The following is a 16,973-nucleotide window of genomic DNA, read 5'->3' on the forward strand; positions in this document are numbered from 1 at the left end:
TGACTGTGACGAACGGAAAAATTGTAAGCTTTAGCTCAAAATGTTTACAAATACATATAATATGGAAGGTTACAGATTTTGCACATATACTGAAAAAAAGGATAGTTGTCTTGAGTTATGCTTTTCCACTTATTCTAGGATTTGTAGAAAAGTACCAAAACGGTAATATTATCCAAAGTTTTAATATTAATTAATTGTATTCTATTAGGTATACAATTGTTCAAAATGCACATATTTTGATAGTATGTTTAAGATCGCTGCACTTCCCTTCAAAGTCCACCATTCCAAAACCTAATGCAATACAGGTTATACATAGTAAGTTGTATTACTAAATGTAACTGCTAGTATAATATTGCTCCTACCTCTTGACTTGGCCCAACAGCTATTGGGAAAGGACTTATAGCAATCACCCTTCATGGAAGCACAAACTGGTTGCTCATCTGTCGTGCACATTCTAAACGCACTATAGCTGCTGCACGGGAACATCATTGTTGCTGTAATTTCGATTTTATAGATACTTAGGGAACGCAATGATGTAGTACCATTTAGATATATTTACCCGCTACAAGCATTGAGAAAAATATCATCATTCTGCTCTTTTTTACCTCTTAAGCTGAAATGAACTTTGTTCAGAGTGGAATGCGACAAATTGCTTGGAATGCGAACTGTGACGAGTCAAGATTTAATTAAACCGTAGCTTATTTTATTTTCTTCACTATTCTTAGAATAAAGAATTCGACCGAACTCTGCATGAAACAATGCTAACTTTATAATACAGTCCTGACTTATGCACATTTATAACACATTTTGAAGCTTGTTGAATAAATGCAATTTATTATTGTAGCAACAAGAGTCTAAAAGCCATTGATGATCGATTTTATAACCTCCTAATTATTGATATCATATTCTGGAGCTTTTACCAAATTTATTTTTTTATTTATTTTTTGTTAATTATGCAAGTAAATTGTAGTTCGAATCCAAATGCCCAAAGTTATATCCCTTTCCAATAACAGCTTTTTCAAATAATTGCAAACAATTGAAATACGAGTATGTGCCTCGACTCTATTTATTCGTCCTTCATTTCATTTGTTCTATCGACACAGGGTCCCAGCTTGAGATTGGTCCTCACATGCACCTTGGAATGCAATATTGTTGAATCCTAAAAAAATAAAAAGTTGTATCATATTGATAAAAAATTTATATTGTATTGCTAATAAAACATCTGCAGCATTACTTCTACTTAAGTCACACTTGATATAAAGTTTCTGATCCACATTTTATGCATATCTGAGGGAAAATATAGCCGGTGTTCGCTGCCTTCCTAGTACTGTTCTGTACTGTCTCTGTTGTAATAAATTATTGTTAAATAAAAGGTATGCCGGGTGTTCGATAAGCTCATCATTCAGATCATGGATGACTCTTGCATTTTAATATTTGAAACTATTTACTCTTTCATATAATGTCTGGTAATTTGTAAGCATAATTATTTAATTATGTAATTAAATAAAGGTTGATACAATGCTACATTTCTATATACGAATAATATGTAATAATTTCAAATACATGTGATGTAACTTTCAGAAGAAGGCAGGCTCAAGGCTTTAAGAAAACGTAGTACCTAGTACTTGATGGTCAGAAAATGTCTGCGATATTCTCAGAGCATGATTATGTTCTACTCCTGAATTTGCTTTTAACGATCATTTCTAATATTTCAATAACTTACTTGTAGTTCTTTAACTCTTTCTGTTGTCTTGAAAATCCGCATTGAAATAAAAAATGTACTTACCCACACCTCGGGCCATGCAATCGTTTGAGAATGTTTTGTAGCATTGTCCATTTTGAGTAGCACAGACGGGTCTATAGATGGCAGGACAGATCGGAACTTGTGCCTGCACAGTCGACCAGAGACCACACACGGTCAACAGAGCTGCTCAATATCAAATAAATAATTGCGAGAGAGAACGCGGCTAACATTTGAACTTACCCATCAGGGGAATACAAATGAACTTCATTTTGAGAGCGCTTGTAATATTCAGCGTTTGAGCAGACGGCGATCACTAAATGATTTGAATGGGTGTCAGCTGATTTTATAGTTCGCATCCGACCGTTAAAGTAAGCGTGACTAATGACACACCCGTATATACGATGTGCGATGAATTCTAAGCTAATAAGTGACAATGAGAATCATTTGTTTCGACTCTCGCCACCCCCGTCTACCCTATAAAATATAATTGAATTTCGAACTTGAATGGGGATTTTTTGTTTGTTTGTTTATTAGTTCGTTTTAATAGCAACTGCCTTATTGCGCATAACGTTCTTCGTTACTTGTGGATTCTGCGAACTGCCCCATGTAGCTTCAATATAATAAAGAGTTAAACAATCAAATTGTTTACTGAGCAATCGCTATGACAATTAATTATATATTTAAAAAAATAATAGCTCGAAAACAAATATTCAAATGTGATTTAAAATATCAATAGAATGACACAAAACGGCTTGCTTACAAACGTTTAATTCTAAGATCTACAAGTATCACCTGATAGTTATTAATTTGCATCTTCATTATAAAGTCTGAGGGGTGCGTGCTCCAGGCTCTGCAAGTGCCCTTCTCTTTATTAAATAAAATAAAATTTAAAATCCAAAATCTATTAAGAATATAAAAACCTCAAAAAATTACAAAAAGTTTTATAATCAGAGCGCAAAACTCGAAAATAATTAATTGATGTTGTTCTTTAGGTTGAAAAGTAATTTTAAGCAATTAATTATCCCTAAAATGTCGCAAAATTATTATTTATTATTAATAAATAAAATAAAATGTAAAATTTAAAATCTATAAAGAATATAAACAACAAATTACAAAAGGTTTTATAATCAGAGCACAAAACTCGAAAAAAATTACTTCATGTTGTTCTTTAAAGAACTTGAAATGGGGAAAAATCTTGGTAGAAAAAATTAAGTTTCCTTCAAAGCAATAGGAACAAAATTATTTATCGGCTCCTTGTTGTACATATTTATGAATAGTATCCCACAGTAAATTGATCTTCAAATAAGAAGGATTTTTTATATTTCGGAGTTTTAGATATTTGAAAAAAATAATATTATGAACAAGTGATTTGTGTATTTAAGCTTTTTCTATTTTGAAATAAATAATTATCGAACTAAAATTGAAAATGCCCTTAAAAATAAAAATTTAATAAAACTAATTTTTGAAGAAATTAATAACAGCTTAGCAGCTAATAAGGAAGACTATCAAGTGTATCCAAACATTTCTCGAAGTGCACAATTACGTCTACATCTGCACGTTGGCGCCATAACAAACATAACGAAAACAATTACACGAAAGAAATCCTTAAAGCACACGCAACCAACAGTGCCACGCATTAAAATAACAAAATCCAAACAGAGCAAACTTGAGCAACTAAATGAGGACCATAGAGATAAGTAATACGGAGTGGGGGGATTGACATTACTACTCCGCGCCAGTTGCCACTCAATTTGGAGCTTGCGCTCTCACAGAGTCCGCTGTTTTGGGGAAAAGCTTTGGCCATGACGACGAGGACGATTGCGACTACGAGAACCCGCAAGCATTCGCCTCCAAGTAGTCAGAGTAGTGGAGCCAAACGGTTAAGACAAACGCTCCGTACAAGCTTCCAGAACGCGCGTGGAAAACGCACAAGAAAATAGCAGCAGCAGCAGCACCACCACCACCACCACAGCCAGCTTAAAGCAGAAGTTGAAAAAGAAAGAATTAGCATAATATTAAAATATTTGTGCGCCATTGAAAGCAATGAAAGAAAATGCAAAGCAATAAACGCAAACAACACTGGCAGACCAACTCAATTGTTGGCCAGGCACTCACGCAATGCCAACAGCCAGCACGCAGCAGTGTGACAGTTTGAAATACAAAGCATGTAGATACTTAGTATATACAACACAACAGCAAGCTGGAGCAGTAGCAGCAGCAGCAGCAGCAGTACCAGCAGCATCAGGCATAAGGAGAGCTGCAGGAGCAGCAGCAGCAGCAGGCTGCTGGCCAAGAACGGGGGCCCAGAGCCATGTGCAAGATAGTGTGAAAATTCCATGAAATCTAATTAAGTCAAGCAATGTAAGTGTTGTGTGTGTGCTGTGGTGCTATGTCCGTGCACAAGCGAAAGATACAACAACACGAAGAAAACAGAAAAATTTTAATTAAAAATGGCGACGCAGCACAATGACCAGCAGCGCATAAAACTACGACAAATTAAGCAATTTTTAAACAGGAAATAACCTTGAAGGCGTCTACACACGACCAACGAAGAAATAACCGACAAGTCGACCAGTCAACCAGTCAACCAGTCGACCAGCAGTCGACGAGCGACGGGTGCGCGTGCACTGAACGGCCAGCGTACAACATGGCGTATGGTTAATGCGTTGCGACATATGCAGCAGCAAAGGTGCAAACGCTAGCGCATGTGCGTGCGTTCGTGCGTGCGTGCGACTCAATGCTGTGTGTGTGTCTGTGTTACATCCGTGCGAGTGTCTATAGATAGTATGTGCATGTGTGCGTGTGCGTGTGTTTGTGCGTGTGCGCGTATTTTTGTCAGTGCCAAACTAAAATTTCAATAAGAGAATTGAAATAGGCATAATCGGAAAGAAAATAATAAGAATATATATATATATATATATATGTATATACATATATAGGCGATTATTTGAGCCTACAATAAGTAAATTCGATGACGCATGCCAACAGCAGAGTAGGGCAGAAGGTTAAGTTACGAAAACGCCAGCACTGCCAGTCGCAGTGCCAACAGCAGCAGCAGCAGCAGCAGCAGCGGCGTCCGCGGGAGCAGCAGAAACAGCAGTTTAGGCTCAGAGTGAAATACGCGAAAAAGTTTTCGGAGTCCGAACTTTGCCAGCTTCTAGGCGTGCGACGGCGGCGTCTATCAACGACAACAAGAGCGACGACGACAACTACGACGACGCCACCCGCAAGCATCAGCGCAACAACAACAACAACAACAAAAGCAGCATCAAGTTGTATGAAAAAGCTCAACGGGCGCAGTTGTGCTCCCAATTGTTGTTACGGCTGTCGCATGGCTGTGGTGAGTTTTCAACAGACAACATTGAGCTTGAGAAAAAGCTGAAAGTGTGCGCGCATCTTTTTAAGTGTACAAAATTATTTATTATAACAATAATATGCTTCAAATCAATATTCAGTGAAAGTGAAAAAATAATATACATACTCGTATGTATTAAATAAATAAAAGAAAGAAGAAAAGAAGGTTCACAAAAAAATACTACTCAGCAGGCGCTTACTCTCACTCTTACTCTCTCGCTCTCTCTCTCCCTCTCCCGTACTCGGTCCCTTACACGCTCTCTCCCCGCTGAGATAGCGAGCTGCCACTGGCGTCGAAACTCAACACGCCACATCGTTAGTGGCTGCCAGCGGTGGCCGTCGTCGTGAAACTTTCACTCTCGCTCGTGCTCGTTTAATCAACGTACAACGTGGCGGCGACGACGACGGTGGCAGCGACGGCGACGCGGCCAACTATAAGGCGCGCGTGCATGGCACGAAAAAAGAATAAAAAAAAAATTCGAACAAGAAACGCATAAAGGTGACACACATAAAAAGGCAAAACTAAATTAAACTAAATATACAAATAACAAAAATCAAATAAAAACTGATAAAACTTTTGCACAGCTGACTTAACTGTACGGTTGGCAGGAAACGGCACGGACAGTGCGGAAGTCCTGCCTGTCATAATATTGAAAAGCCGTTACCAGTGGCAGCAGCAACAACGGAACAACAACAACAACAAAAACAACAAAAGTAGCGCTACTACTACTACTACTACATCAGGATACGGCGAAACAAAGCAACACGCACGCAATTTAATGTATCCTTAGAATTTAAATCAGGTGAGAATTATTTGCATATCGAAAGCGAAATGATGATAAAAAGTGGGTAACTACTAAGCAAATGAGAGACTTCTGTGCGAGTACCTGTCGTGTCGTGTCCTGTTCTGTTCTGTCGTTCCGTTTTGTCTGCTTGCCTGTGTATGTAGGTGTGTGTGTGTGTGTGTGTGTGTGTGTGTGTGTGATGGTTTGTTTGTTTGTTTCTCATAAAAATTCATAGCCAAAGTTGTATCATTTACTGCCTGGCGTTGTCTGTTTCTCAGTTGTAGGTATGTAAATATTTGCGTACGAGTGTGTTATTTATGTGTAGTTGTCAGCACACAGGCAAATGAATAACGAGTCAGTCGCGCAAACTGACGTGCCACATAAGTAATAGTTATTTAATGAACGTTCCTATTGTGCCAAAAACTTGTGCACACAGCCGTCGCCATTGCCAGCCAGCCAGTCATAGTCGGTGCCATCCAATAATGATGATGTTGATGCCGCTGCTGCTGCTGCTGGTGCTGCTGGTGCTGTTGTTGTTGTTACTCATTTAATTAAAATTGGTGCTTAATTAAACGTCAAAGGCAAGCGGATGCCTTCGCCAATATGGCAACAGCAGCCGCAGCAGTAGCAGCAGCATTAGCAATAGTTGCCACTTAACTAGGCGTATACGTGATTTGTCTGCAGGTATATGGCGTCAGTGGATGTGTGTGTGTGTGTGTATGTGTGTGGCCTTACATGTTGGCTAAAATGTTTACTCTTTGGGCAAACAGCGTATATCCAATTTGCGCGCATATTTTATGCATTTTGCGGTCAATTCTCAATTTGCTGCTGTTGTTCGGTTCTTGTTTTTAGCGGTAATTGAAAATTTCAATTGGATTGCACGTTGTTTTTGTATGGTGGCGAAATATATTTCCTATGATTGATTGTGATTTATGCAAATAAGTAGGAATTTATTAATTTTAATTTGACTGCTGTTGCCAACAGCATTCCATTTGCGCGCTCGCATCTCAATGCCCCACAGCCTACCCCTAAAAGTAGGCAATGATATTTTCTGCATACGAGCATACGTAATTAATCGATCTGCTGGTAATGTTGTTGGTGTGGCGGGTGTGGGGAGTGGGGAGTGCTGGGGTGGCAGAGTGGTTAGGGATTTGGTTTCCGAACTGCAGTTAGCGCAATAATTATGCAAATTACTGCCACAGGCCAACATGTACATCGCTAGACATACTTTTGACACTCGGCAGGACAGCAATGTTGGTTATTAAAGTGTTCCTGTTTCATTTATGAACACTTTCAAAAACAACAATAACAAGCTTTTAGGCTTCCAAATATTTAAAAGGATTTTGTTACTGGAATGATCCAGATTCTGATTATAGTTTAACAATAGCAGCCAAAAACCAATCAATATTATCAGCTATAAGTAATTAGAGGCGGCCACGAACTGCTAAAAATTGTCCCTTGGCCACTCTATGAATAATACAACAATTGTCTAAACGAAAGCAACCTTGGTCAAAGTCTCTGTTTCAGGTGCTCTTTTATTATGTCCTACAGTTCAGTACAAAAGAGCACGTGGCAATTGAAATTGCTTCAACAAATTTGTCAATTGAAAATACAATCGAAATTATCGAATCTGTTGACGTTTCCGCTTTCCATTAAATTTGGCGGAATCGAAATACAAATTGGAAAAAAAGCTGTTCCTGTTTCCGCCAATAGTAAACTTTTTCTCTTCAGAAAGAAGAATCAAAAGTTGTTTAACAACTTGTAAGCGTGTGCAAATAATTTAATATGATTAAATTAGTTAAAAAATATTAAATATAATTAGAATATTTTTTATTTCAAGTAATTTTCATAAAAAGTGTGTGTTGTAAGCTTAATATGGAGGAGGGATATTGATTGAGAAGTGGGCAGGATAATTTATTTCAAGGAGCTTGTTTGTTGTTTATTACTTGAACTATTCAATATAGAAGACCCGCGAACTATCAAAATGACAGAATAGATGGATAATCGAGAAATTTTCAAGTGTTCTTAAAGTTTAAGAAGCTGAATATTTAGTGGACAAATGTCAGTTCTTGTTGCAAATATTTCTCTAACTCACAAACTAATACGTTATTCGATATTTTGAAATAAATTCAAGATGATAATGACATTGGAAAATAATGTGGTGTCCGTACAGCATTAGGGATAGTATTTTCCTTATTTGTATAGAGGACTTTTGAAGCGCAAAAATAATTTTTATGTACTCAAGCTAACTGAGTAGAACATTGAAGTCGTGCCGGCCTGACTCTTACATACCTTGTAATACTTCCATTTCTACTACAGCCATTCATTTAAAGTAAAATTTTTTGTACAATACAAATTCCTATTTTGATTTAATTTGAAATTCTAAATTGGTCCTCTACAAAAGTCGTTGAATATATATTTATAATTAAACAAGTTATTGATTTAATTTCTGCCTCTGTCGTTCCTTGGATAGCTATGGAACATGATGCCAAGATTTTTGTTAAATAATTATATGAAAAACTATGCTCTTAGTTGATGAATCAAAAAATTATTCCACTAACATGTTTCTTTTACGATATCGCAATAGAAAAACATTTTGTACATTAGACGTTTCGACGTTTTATGTTATCTCTTTCCTTGGTGCTTAGAAACGATAGATAAAAGGCATAAATAATTTTATTTTGAAATAAATTTAAAAGAATTTCATAAAATATGTAGGAGTTCGTTTTGTGTCATTTCATAATTGCTTTTATAAATTATGCGCTCGTATTTATTTTGAAATTAAAAGCGCTGGCACACATTTTAATATCTGGAGCATACCATATTGCGTTTTTTTTTTATATACGCCTCCCATTCTTGGGCAATGAATGTAGTCAACCCAATGGTAATGGTCTGCTTAGGCAATTATAATAAATAAATAGTGGAATGGCTAGCGATAAGCGCCAAGAGAGTGCACAAGGAAAAAGGCAAATGCAAAATCGATAAACGCTTTCATAACTAAGTCCTAAAACAAATGCTTAACCCTTGTGTAACAATCGAAATCCACTTGACATACACATAACGGAGGGAAGTATGTCATAATCGCCAACTTGCGTGGCATGTGGTGCTATAAACAAAGCCTCTTCCATAAACGATAATAAGCCTGCAATTAGTGTCATTGATAGATTCGATAACTCCCAGGCATTGAATTCAAGTCAATCAGATAGACAGACAGACAGACACAAAGACACAAAGCAGAGTCGAGGACAATAAAGGCAACAAGCGCTGCTGCGGGCACTTTCCGTTGAGGGTTCAAGCAATTTGCAGTGCAGCAAACGAATTTAAACGAAATTGAACACAAAAGGAACTGGGCCCCGAAACAAAAAAAAAAAAAAAATGATAGAAAAAGGGTAAGTGACTGAGTCTGGCCCGAACACACACACACACAGGCACACCCATATATATCCTCTTTGCCAATCAAATTGAAAGAAAAAAATGAAAGAAAGTTACGCGAACAAGGGCGAACAGAAATCGCAATCCAACTTTTATTAATATTTCTATTTGCCTACGCGTCCTCTGCTGCTCAGTTCCTCTCTGTTCGGTTATGTTTGGTTCTGCTCTGCTCTGTTCTGTTCCGTTCAGTTCAGTTCTGTTCGTGGCGCTCAATGGAAAACTGCTGTACAGTTTCGCTTCGCCAGCCTCCAGCCTTCAACCACTTCCCATATTGCATACACAATCAGTTTCAATGGCGCAGCCAAGGCTGAGTAGCTGCAGCCTGCCAGCAAAACTTTCTTAATACAAGATGCTTAAAGGACGAACACAAATGATGTTGTAACTCAGTCGACTGCGCGACTGACTGCATTCATAGCAAATTTGCACCTTTAAAGAGGAAAAGAGAGGGACAGAGATAGAGGGAGGGAGGAAGAACCGTCTTATTTGTGCAAAACTCAAGCGAAAAGACTTAAGTGAATTAAGAAGAAAAACTTGCAACATTTTCTTTTTGTTTCCTTCCCCCCTATTTTTTCTGCAAGTATTCAAGGTTTTCATTTAATGAGCGTGAGGTTCGGTGGCGGGCGCATGAAGTGTTCTCCTTCGAGTTCGTAAATAAAAAAGGATTATTTTTATGTGAAAGCTCGAGCCTGGGCAGGTTACGGCCCACCTCGTTGGACGTCAGTAAATACATATTAATGATTTTTTTCATTGTGCCGTCTATTTCGCACCTGGTGCCCAGTGAGCCTTGTACATAAGCGAGACGGTATTAGGTCAGCTGTAAGGACGAGAGCTTCCATTAAGTTCAAGTGTAAGGTTTGTTGTTTTCGTTGTTGCCTCTGCTGCCATTCTCGAGGCCGTTGCCGTTGCCGTTGCGTTTTAATAAAATAAGATTGATTGTTATGGGCAAACGCATAACCAATCTAACCACATAACAGCGACTGCCACTGCCACTGCCATGCCAACCACTTAATGATTTCCCAAAAAGGTCTGTAGCATTGGGCAGAACTTGATTCGGTCAAGGATTAAGCAGGGCAATTATTGGCATTTTCATGCTTGTTCCTGCTTGCCTTTCCTGGTAATTGTAATTAAAAAAGTCCGTGTTGTCAGTGCTTATACATTAAGCAAGAGCACTTGATGATATTAAGTGGATGACGAGCATAATAAGAACAGAGAGTAGGCAGGCTTTTGTGCAATAAACTACTCTAGTTGCTCCTACTTACTATGTTATTGTTTCATGATTTTAATAAGGATTTATATGATGGGCTTGTTACCTGTTAGCTGTAATTCAGTCTTATTTATGCATATATTTCTTTATTCAGAGTGGCTGCCATGCCATCTGCTTAGGCTGATGTGTTATCTTAGGGGTTTCGGAACATTAAGATGCTTATTTAATTTAAAAAAAATATAGATTGATGATATAGAAATTTAAAATATATATTAATTCTCTATTTGACGTACTATTTAAGTATGAAATATTATTGCTGTTAGAAGCCTTATAAAGTGCTTGTCAAATGTGTTGTTTCCGATTTTTAAGCTGTCGCTTTCTTCAGAAATATTGGTTAGGTAATTGCTCTGCCATTTTGCAGTTTCTAAAATTCTTGGTTGTGGCTATTTCAATACTCTCTCAGTCTTTGGTTCTGAATGACAAAGAAGAGTTATTATCCTGAGAAATGTGCTACTTTATTGCTTAACTTGTTTAAACTTATTGACATACCTTTATGGTAAGCCTAAGGGAGTAGATAGTTTCCCAAACTTAGGTTGTTTTTTCACCATTTAGAGTCTAGTTCGTTTAAATTGAACCCAGAATGTTCTCGAACTTTTCTCAAGGTGTGATTATTATTCTCTCCTTTTTTCTTACTGTATTTACAATTTTAAATTTATTTCAAATTAATATTCTGCAGCATTTGAAGAACACATATTTATTTTCCATTAGATTCATCAGACTTTTGAGGCTTAAAAACAGCCATAAAGTTATTTTAAATTAAAATGCAGTGAATAACTTTCATTTTGCCTCTTAGTTCTGTCACTCCCAATTCGCAAAAGTTACAGTCTCGCAACTGAAACTATCATTTGCAGTTTTTCGGTTCTTCTCTTTTAAGCAACACACACATGCTGTATATTTTTGGGACTCCTATAATTCACTTTTTTTTGCTCCTACAACTCACAAAACTCGACGATGCAACAAATTTCGTTACTCGCACACACACACACACACATGCACACAAGATGTACTGCAACACTCACGCACATGCCACACGTAAAACATTGCACATGGCTTTCAAGCAACGTCGAGTTGAAGGCAGCAACAAAAACTGAACAAAAATATGGGCAGACGTAAAAATAACTACAGCGTCGCATAATTCGCCATTTTGCAAACAGCCTCCTCCAGCGCCTTTGCCTCCGCCTCCGCCCTCGTCATCCTACCCGACCTACCCTAGAGGAGCCTAGGAGCATTGTACAGAAAAACTTGCTGCATTTACACACACATACACGCACTGTTCAGTATGTCGCTATGCTTGTACTTGTACATACATGTGTAAGTGGAGGCAAGTCTGCGTGTGTGTGTGTGTGTGTTTGTGCGCCGGGGCTTTCGTAGTTCTGTTTGCGTCGCGACTGTTTGACTGTTTGACTATTTGTCTGAGTGTGTCTATAAGTTACGTGCGTCGTCTACGCCCTACGCCCTATGCCATTTCTTTTTGTGTTTTTTGTTTTTTGTTTTTTGCGTTTCGGCTTTGCCAGCTTTTATTTTCTAGTAGTCTGTAGTCTGCTTTTTGCGTGCTTCAAGTGAGCTTTGCTGGCCCGCACTCATAGTTGTTAAACTAACTTTCTTGGCTGGACAGCAACGACGACGTTGGGGACGGGGATAGTGGCGATAAGGACGACGTAGGTGACTACGACAAAATTTTGCGCATCAGGAAATGCCAGCAAGGCTTGCCACTCTATAACTGTTTGGACGGCCTAGACGAGCAAAGAACAAAACGTGGCACACAGCACGAGTAAATGTTGAGAGTGGTAAACCGTTATGTAAAACTCGATTAAACACAAGTGGAAAATGCCGGATTCCATAACTTGATGTCCCCCCGCGAATGCGTAATTCGTACCATCAGTTGTGAGTCGTTTGTATGCTTCTGTTTTAAGGCGGCATTGTTGATCGTGATAATGGGCTATAAATAAATAGATATGCAATAGGAGTATAAATAAATATAAGGCACCACCCAAGCCATCTTCCCTTTTCTTTATTTGCCACAATGCTATCAAAATATATGGCGTTGCGAATTTGCACGTTTATGGTTTATTTTCATTAGGAAGTTTGCCAACAACGTTGCATCGAGCTTCTTTTATCATGCAACTAAATAGTTTGTAAATTGTAACATAAATTAAAAAATAATGTTTGGGAAACTTTTTCACAAAGAAACTTTTTTCTGAAGCGTGGTGGAGCTCCTTTGAATAACTTTCTTCATGTCCTTTCCGCACTCATTTAATTTTCAAAAGGTTATATTTTTAATTAAAATTCGCTCTATGCCATAAATGAGCAAAATTTAAATATATAAAATGCAAAAGCAATTTGTAATTTACTAGAAGATTCAACAAATTAGTGCTTAATAGTGAAGAGTTAACTGTAGTACGTTCTTGCTAGCTACTCTTATTTTATTTGATTTTATTTAATGACAGGACAGCAGACTAATTTAGAACTATTCTGCCGCCTAACTTCCATCTGGCTGTGTGCTGAACTTAAGAATACAAGTAGTATATTGTTTGTAAATGAATAGATAGTTTCTATGAAAAGTAACGACAAAATGGATTGGAAAAACTAGTTTCAGTGAAGAAAGTTTGTGTTCGTTGTTACAAGTTGAAAGTTGTCGTTAGTTGATTTTTCCTGTTATATGCTTAGGTATTATTGTAAGTACGCCAGCAACAACATAACAACATTCGTGATAGTTTTCATTCGTTTCTTACATTGAATTTTCACATGCCCACATTTCCTCCATTTCCTTTCCATGTTGCGTGCGTGGCGCGTTAACGAAAAATGTTCTGTGCTACTTTTCTTTATTTGTGCCTCCAAATTTTTGTTGTTTCCTTTATTTTCTTTTTTTTTTTGGCTGACGGTGAGTCGTGACTGTGCATGGAGCGGGGCGACCTAGTCGTGGAAGACGCCGCTTTGCATATTTATTTTATTTGATTTAGTTGACGCTCGTTTCTGGTTCGTTGGCTTATGTAACGCGCCTAGCAGCTGTCATTAAAAATTCGAAAATTTCTCGTTTCTTCTTTGGTTTCTTGGTTTTTTTCTTCTTTTTTTTTTGGGGCTAGGGCGTCGCTGGTTTTGTCTACCTGCCCTGCATATGTGAGCGTGTCTGTGTGTATGTGTGTATCGTGTGTCATGTGTCTTTCGCATGTTGCCGCATATGGCGCAGGTTTTTTCATTATTTAGGGTAGTATACCTTAAGGCGCGCTACACACAACCAACCAGGTAGCGAGAAGGACTGACTGTCTCTGTGTCACGTTACGTGGACATTTTCATCGTCTAAAAACCTACGCCTGAGCCGGTTGTGTTGCCTCCTCGATTCTCGGTCTCTCGCTTTTGCTCTGTTGTTTTTCGTGCTTCATTAATATTTAATTAAAAAATCAATACTTGACATGTATGTATGTACATGTATAATACATACCTACGCTTGTATGTATGTAAGTTTGTTGCTGCTGTTTGCTGGTTCTTTCTGTTATTGCTGTTGTTGCCATTCTTACTTTACTGTGCCACATGTCGCCTCTGCCGTTGTATTTTTAAATACCTGCCTCGTTTTTAACTTATGCATGTGCATAGTGCATATCTTATTATAACAGATTTCTTTCTTCCTACCTTAGACCTGAGCTACAGCGAGCTAAGGAGTGAGAGGGGGGAGGGACATAGCGCCTACGTGACGCTCCAGTTTCAAATCTTCTTTTACATGGCAATTTTTTAGAGCATGCCAGCAACAAACAACAACAGTCGAAGAAAAAAATTGAAGAAAATTTAGCTTACCTGGCAGGCGCATCGTAAAAAATGCAATGCTCCGTAGCGAAGGGAGGAAGGGAAGAGAGAGCCAGTCATGTATCATAGTCGGTGTGCTTGTGTTTTGGTGCTTCTGGAAGCTATGCGCGTCATTAGTTAATATGCACAAACAAAATAAATGCGTGAGCGAAGCAGCAGCAGCAACAACAATAGGAACAACAGCTGCTAAAGGAGTTGCTTTCGCTCTCATCCCCGTGCTGTCCTTCTCCTTGTTCATGGACTAGCTGGCTGTGTTGCTCCTTGTACGTGTAGTTATAGTAAATTTGATGCTTATTATTGCCACAGCTTTAGTGCGTGTGTTTGTGTTTACATTGCTTTGGGAGACGGCCATTCCTTCCCCTTCCCCTTCTCTTCCCTTCCCTTCCCATCCCACTGCCGTGCTCTTCTTTTGTTGCCTTTGGTTTCTTCAATAGCCAACGGCCTTTGGAAAAGGTAATTGAGCCTTAACATGCTCAAAGCTTATTAATATATGTGTGTACGTGAGCAACTGTATCGTTGTGTATCTGTGTGTACGCTTTCATTTCGTTTGTTCTCTTTTCAACATTAGTTACTGTTGCCATTTGGTTTTAAGTACAGACTTCCAGTTATCGAATTTTAGTGCCGCAAATGAGTTTCCACCTGCCAAAAGACAAATGGAGCGAATGTTACCGAGAAGTGATTTTTTTTCTGTGTAATATCAGAAATGGTCAGGCCTCTGTATGTGTCCATTGATTCACAAAATCGATTTAATCTGCACAAAAAAGTTTAATTTAAATCGTTCAATGGGCAACATTAATATCAGATTCTCTTTAATTACTGAAGCCAATTATGTGTTATAGTGTGAGAAATACTTTAAATATATATTAAAAATTCAATAGTGACACATTTGATTAATTAATAATTAATACTCTCACGTTTTGTATTTCGGAGTTGTTTTATTGGTGCGAGAGCCTGCTGTTATGGAAATTTATCATTTGATATTGGCTTTGCTTAGTTGTTATTTATTTATAATGTGAATTATTTAATATTCCATAATGGCTTTCATAATATTTTGCTGCTGTGTTCTTGTTTTTTTTTTTTTTTTTGATTCATTTATGCTTCTAAATTTAAAGCACACATTTTTCTGTACTTTTGAAGTAAGAATACTTTTATATGCAATGTTTCTAATACCTATATAGATCAATAGTCATAAAAATTTTGAGTAATGCTTGCTGATGGCACTGTCACATTTCCACATTAAAGAAGTTTTGAAAAAAACACTTTTTTCTAATTCCGAAAGTTTAATTTCACTTAGTTTTATTCTCTCTCATAGAGTTTGCCAAATAATATTTTTGTTGGCTTTCCCAATTTTTTTGCAACTTGTACGAAAGTTGTTTTTGCAGTCATTCGCGTTGGTATTAAAATTTGATTCTCTTGCTTTATATCGCACTTTTTATGTGTGACGGGCTTTAAGCATTGTTTCAAATAATAATCGTCTTAGCGTTGATTGAAAGTTAAGGATAGTTGTGTTATAATTCATTTTGGTATTAAAATCAAAATGTTGAATAGCGGAGTATTATTTTAGTGAAATTTAATTTATGAAAGGAAAAGGTTCATCTCAAAAAATGATGGGAATATTTGTTTCGTTTCGGAAAAAATTTTGGGAGTACTTGTTTTGAGCTTTGTTGAAAAGCGATATTTAATATTTTATTCTAAAAAAATTACATTTCTTAAACGCCAAGGTTCATCTCAAAAATGATGGGAATATTTGTTTTGAGCTTCGAAAGTATTTTCTAATATTGAGGACATAATGTGTATGGGTGTGAGATCATCTTTAACGCATGAATGATTTATCATATAATTTCATTGTGATTTATCAAAAAATTGTCTACGATTAGTTGAATGAAAAGTTGTTGCAGTGTTTTGAATGAACTGCATAATGCAACTGTATAATTTGTTCAAAATACCCTTAATGCATTCTTATCTAGATTGCAAGAGAAATGTCGAACTGTTAAATGTTTGGGTTATGGAATAACCCAAATTCTCCAACAAATGTTGTTGCGGTAAAGATGAAATGAAAGTAAAAAATCGTCCACTCATGCAATATTTTAATTGCGTTTTTTTCACAAAGGAAAACGAAATAAAGCTTTAGTGAAACAGTTTAGCTTCATAATTGATGCATAACTCATTCTTTATGCAAAAACTACTCAAAAAACAAAGAGCCAAAAAATAGAAAAAAAAAACACAATAATAAAACGCCACAATCAGCATGTTGCTTTGTTTATCATTAAAAAAATATAAATGTGAAAGCAAAAAGACAGCGATAATTAAAAGCAAAAAACGACAATTGCAGCTAATTATGCACGTTTTGCACGTAGCCGTCAACTTTGCGGGCGGCTTATCAAAATTTGTGAAATCTTTTAAAATGTATTGACAGGCAGCGGAAATAGGCAGCAGAGTTGTCATTTATATTATCCAGAGTACGGTGTGGGTGTGCTACCTTTTTTACGCGCAATTAACCCAGTTTACAAGTTCGACATGCCGCAAAGGCAGCCACGCAAACATGCGCGCACATACATCCCTGCACGTATGCTATATACACATAGATAGGTAGGAA

The 16,973-nt window shown here is 37.3% G+C and overlaps 2 protein-coding genes across 2 annotated transcripts in view; both read left to right on the forward strand.

The window, feature by feature from the left end:
* The first annotated feature begins 4,715 nt into the window (after window positions 1-4,715).
* On the forward strand, window positions 4,716-5,631 carry LOC115622321 (ras-interacting protein RIP3-like). The gene is made up of 2 exons (XM_030516227.1): window positions 4,716-5,084; window positions 5,598-5,631. The coding sequence occupies exons 1-2, from the start codon at window positions 4,716-4,718 to the stop codon at window positions 5,622-5,624; spliced, it is 396 nt and encodes a 131-aa protein (XP_030372087.1). The 3' UTR covers window positions 5,625-5,631.
* A 6,802-nt stretch (window positions 5,632-12,433) lies between these two features.
* Window positions 12,434-16,973, forward strand: part of LOC115622147 — a 43,343-nt gene continuing 38,803 nt past the window's right edge. Inside the window, 1 exon segment of the mRNA XM_030516013.1 lies at window positions 12,434-12,463. Coding sequence (XP_030371873.1) covers window positions 12,441-12,463 — 23 coding nt within the window. The 5' untranslated portion in view covers window positions 12,434-12,440.

Source organism: Scaptodrosophila lebanonensis, unplaced genomic scaffold (assembly GCF_003285725.1).
Source record: "Scaptodrosophila lebanonensis strain 11010-0011.00,11010-0021.00 unplaced genomic scaffold, SlebRS2 tig00000043-arrow-pilon, whole genome shotgun sequence".
In the NCBI taxonomy this organism is placed as follows: domain Eukaryota; kingdom Metazoa; phylum Arthropoda; class Insecta; order Diptera; family Drosophilidae; genus Scaptodrosophila; species Scaptodrosophila lebanonensis.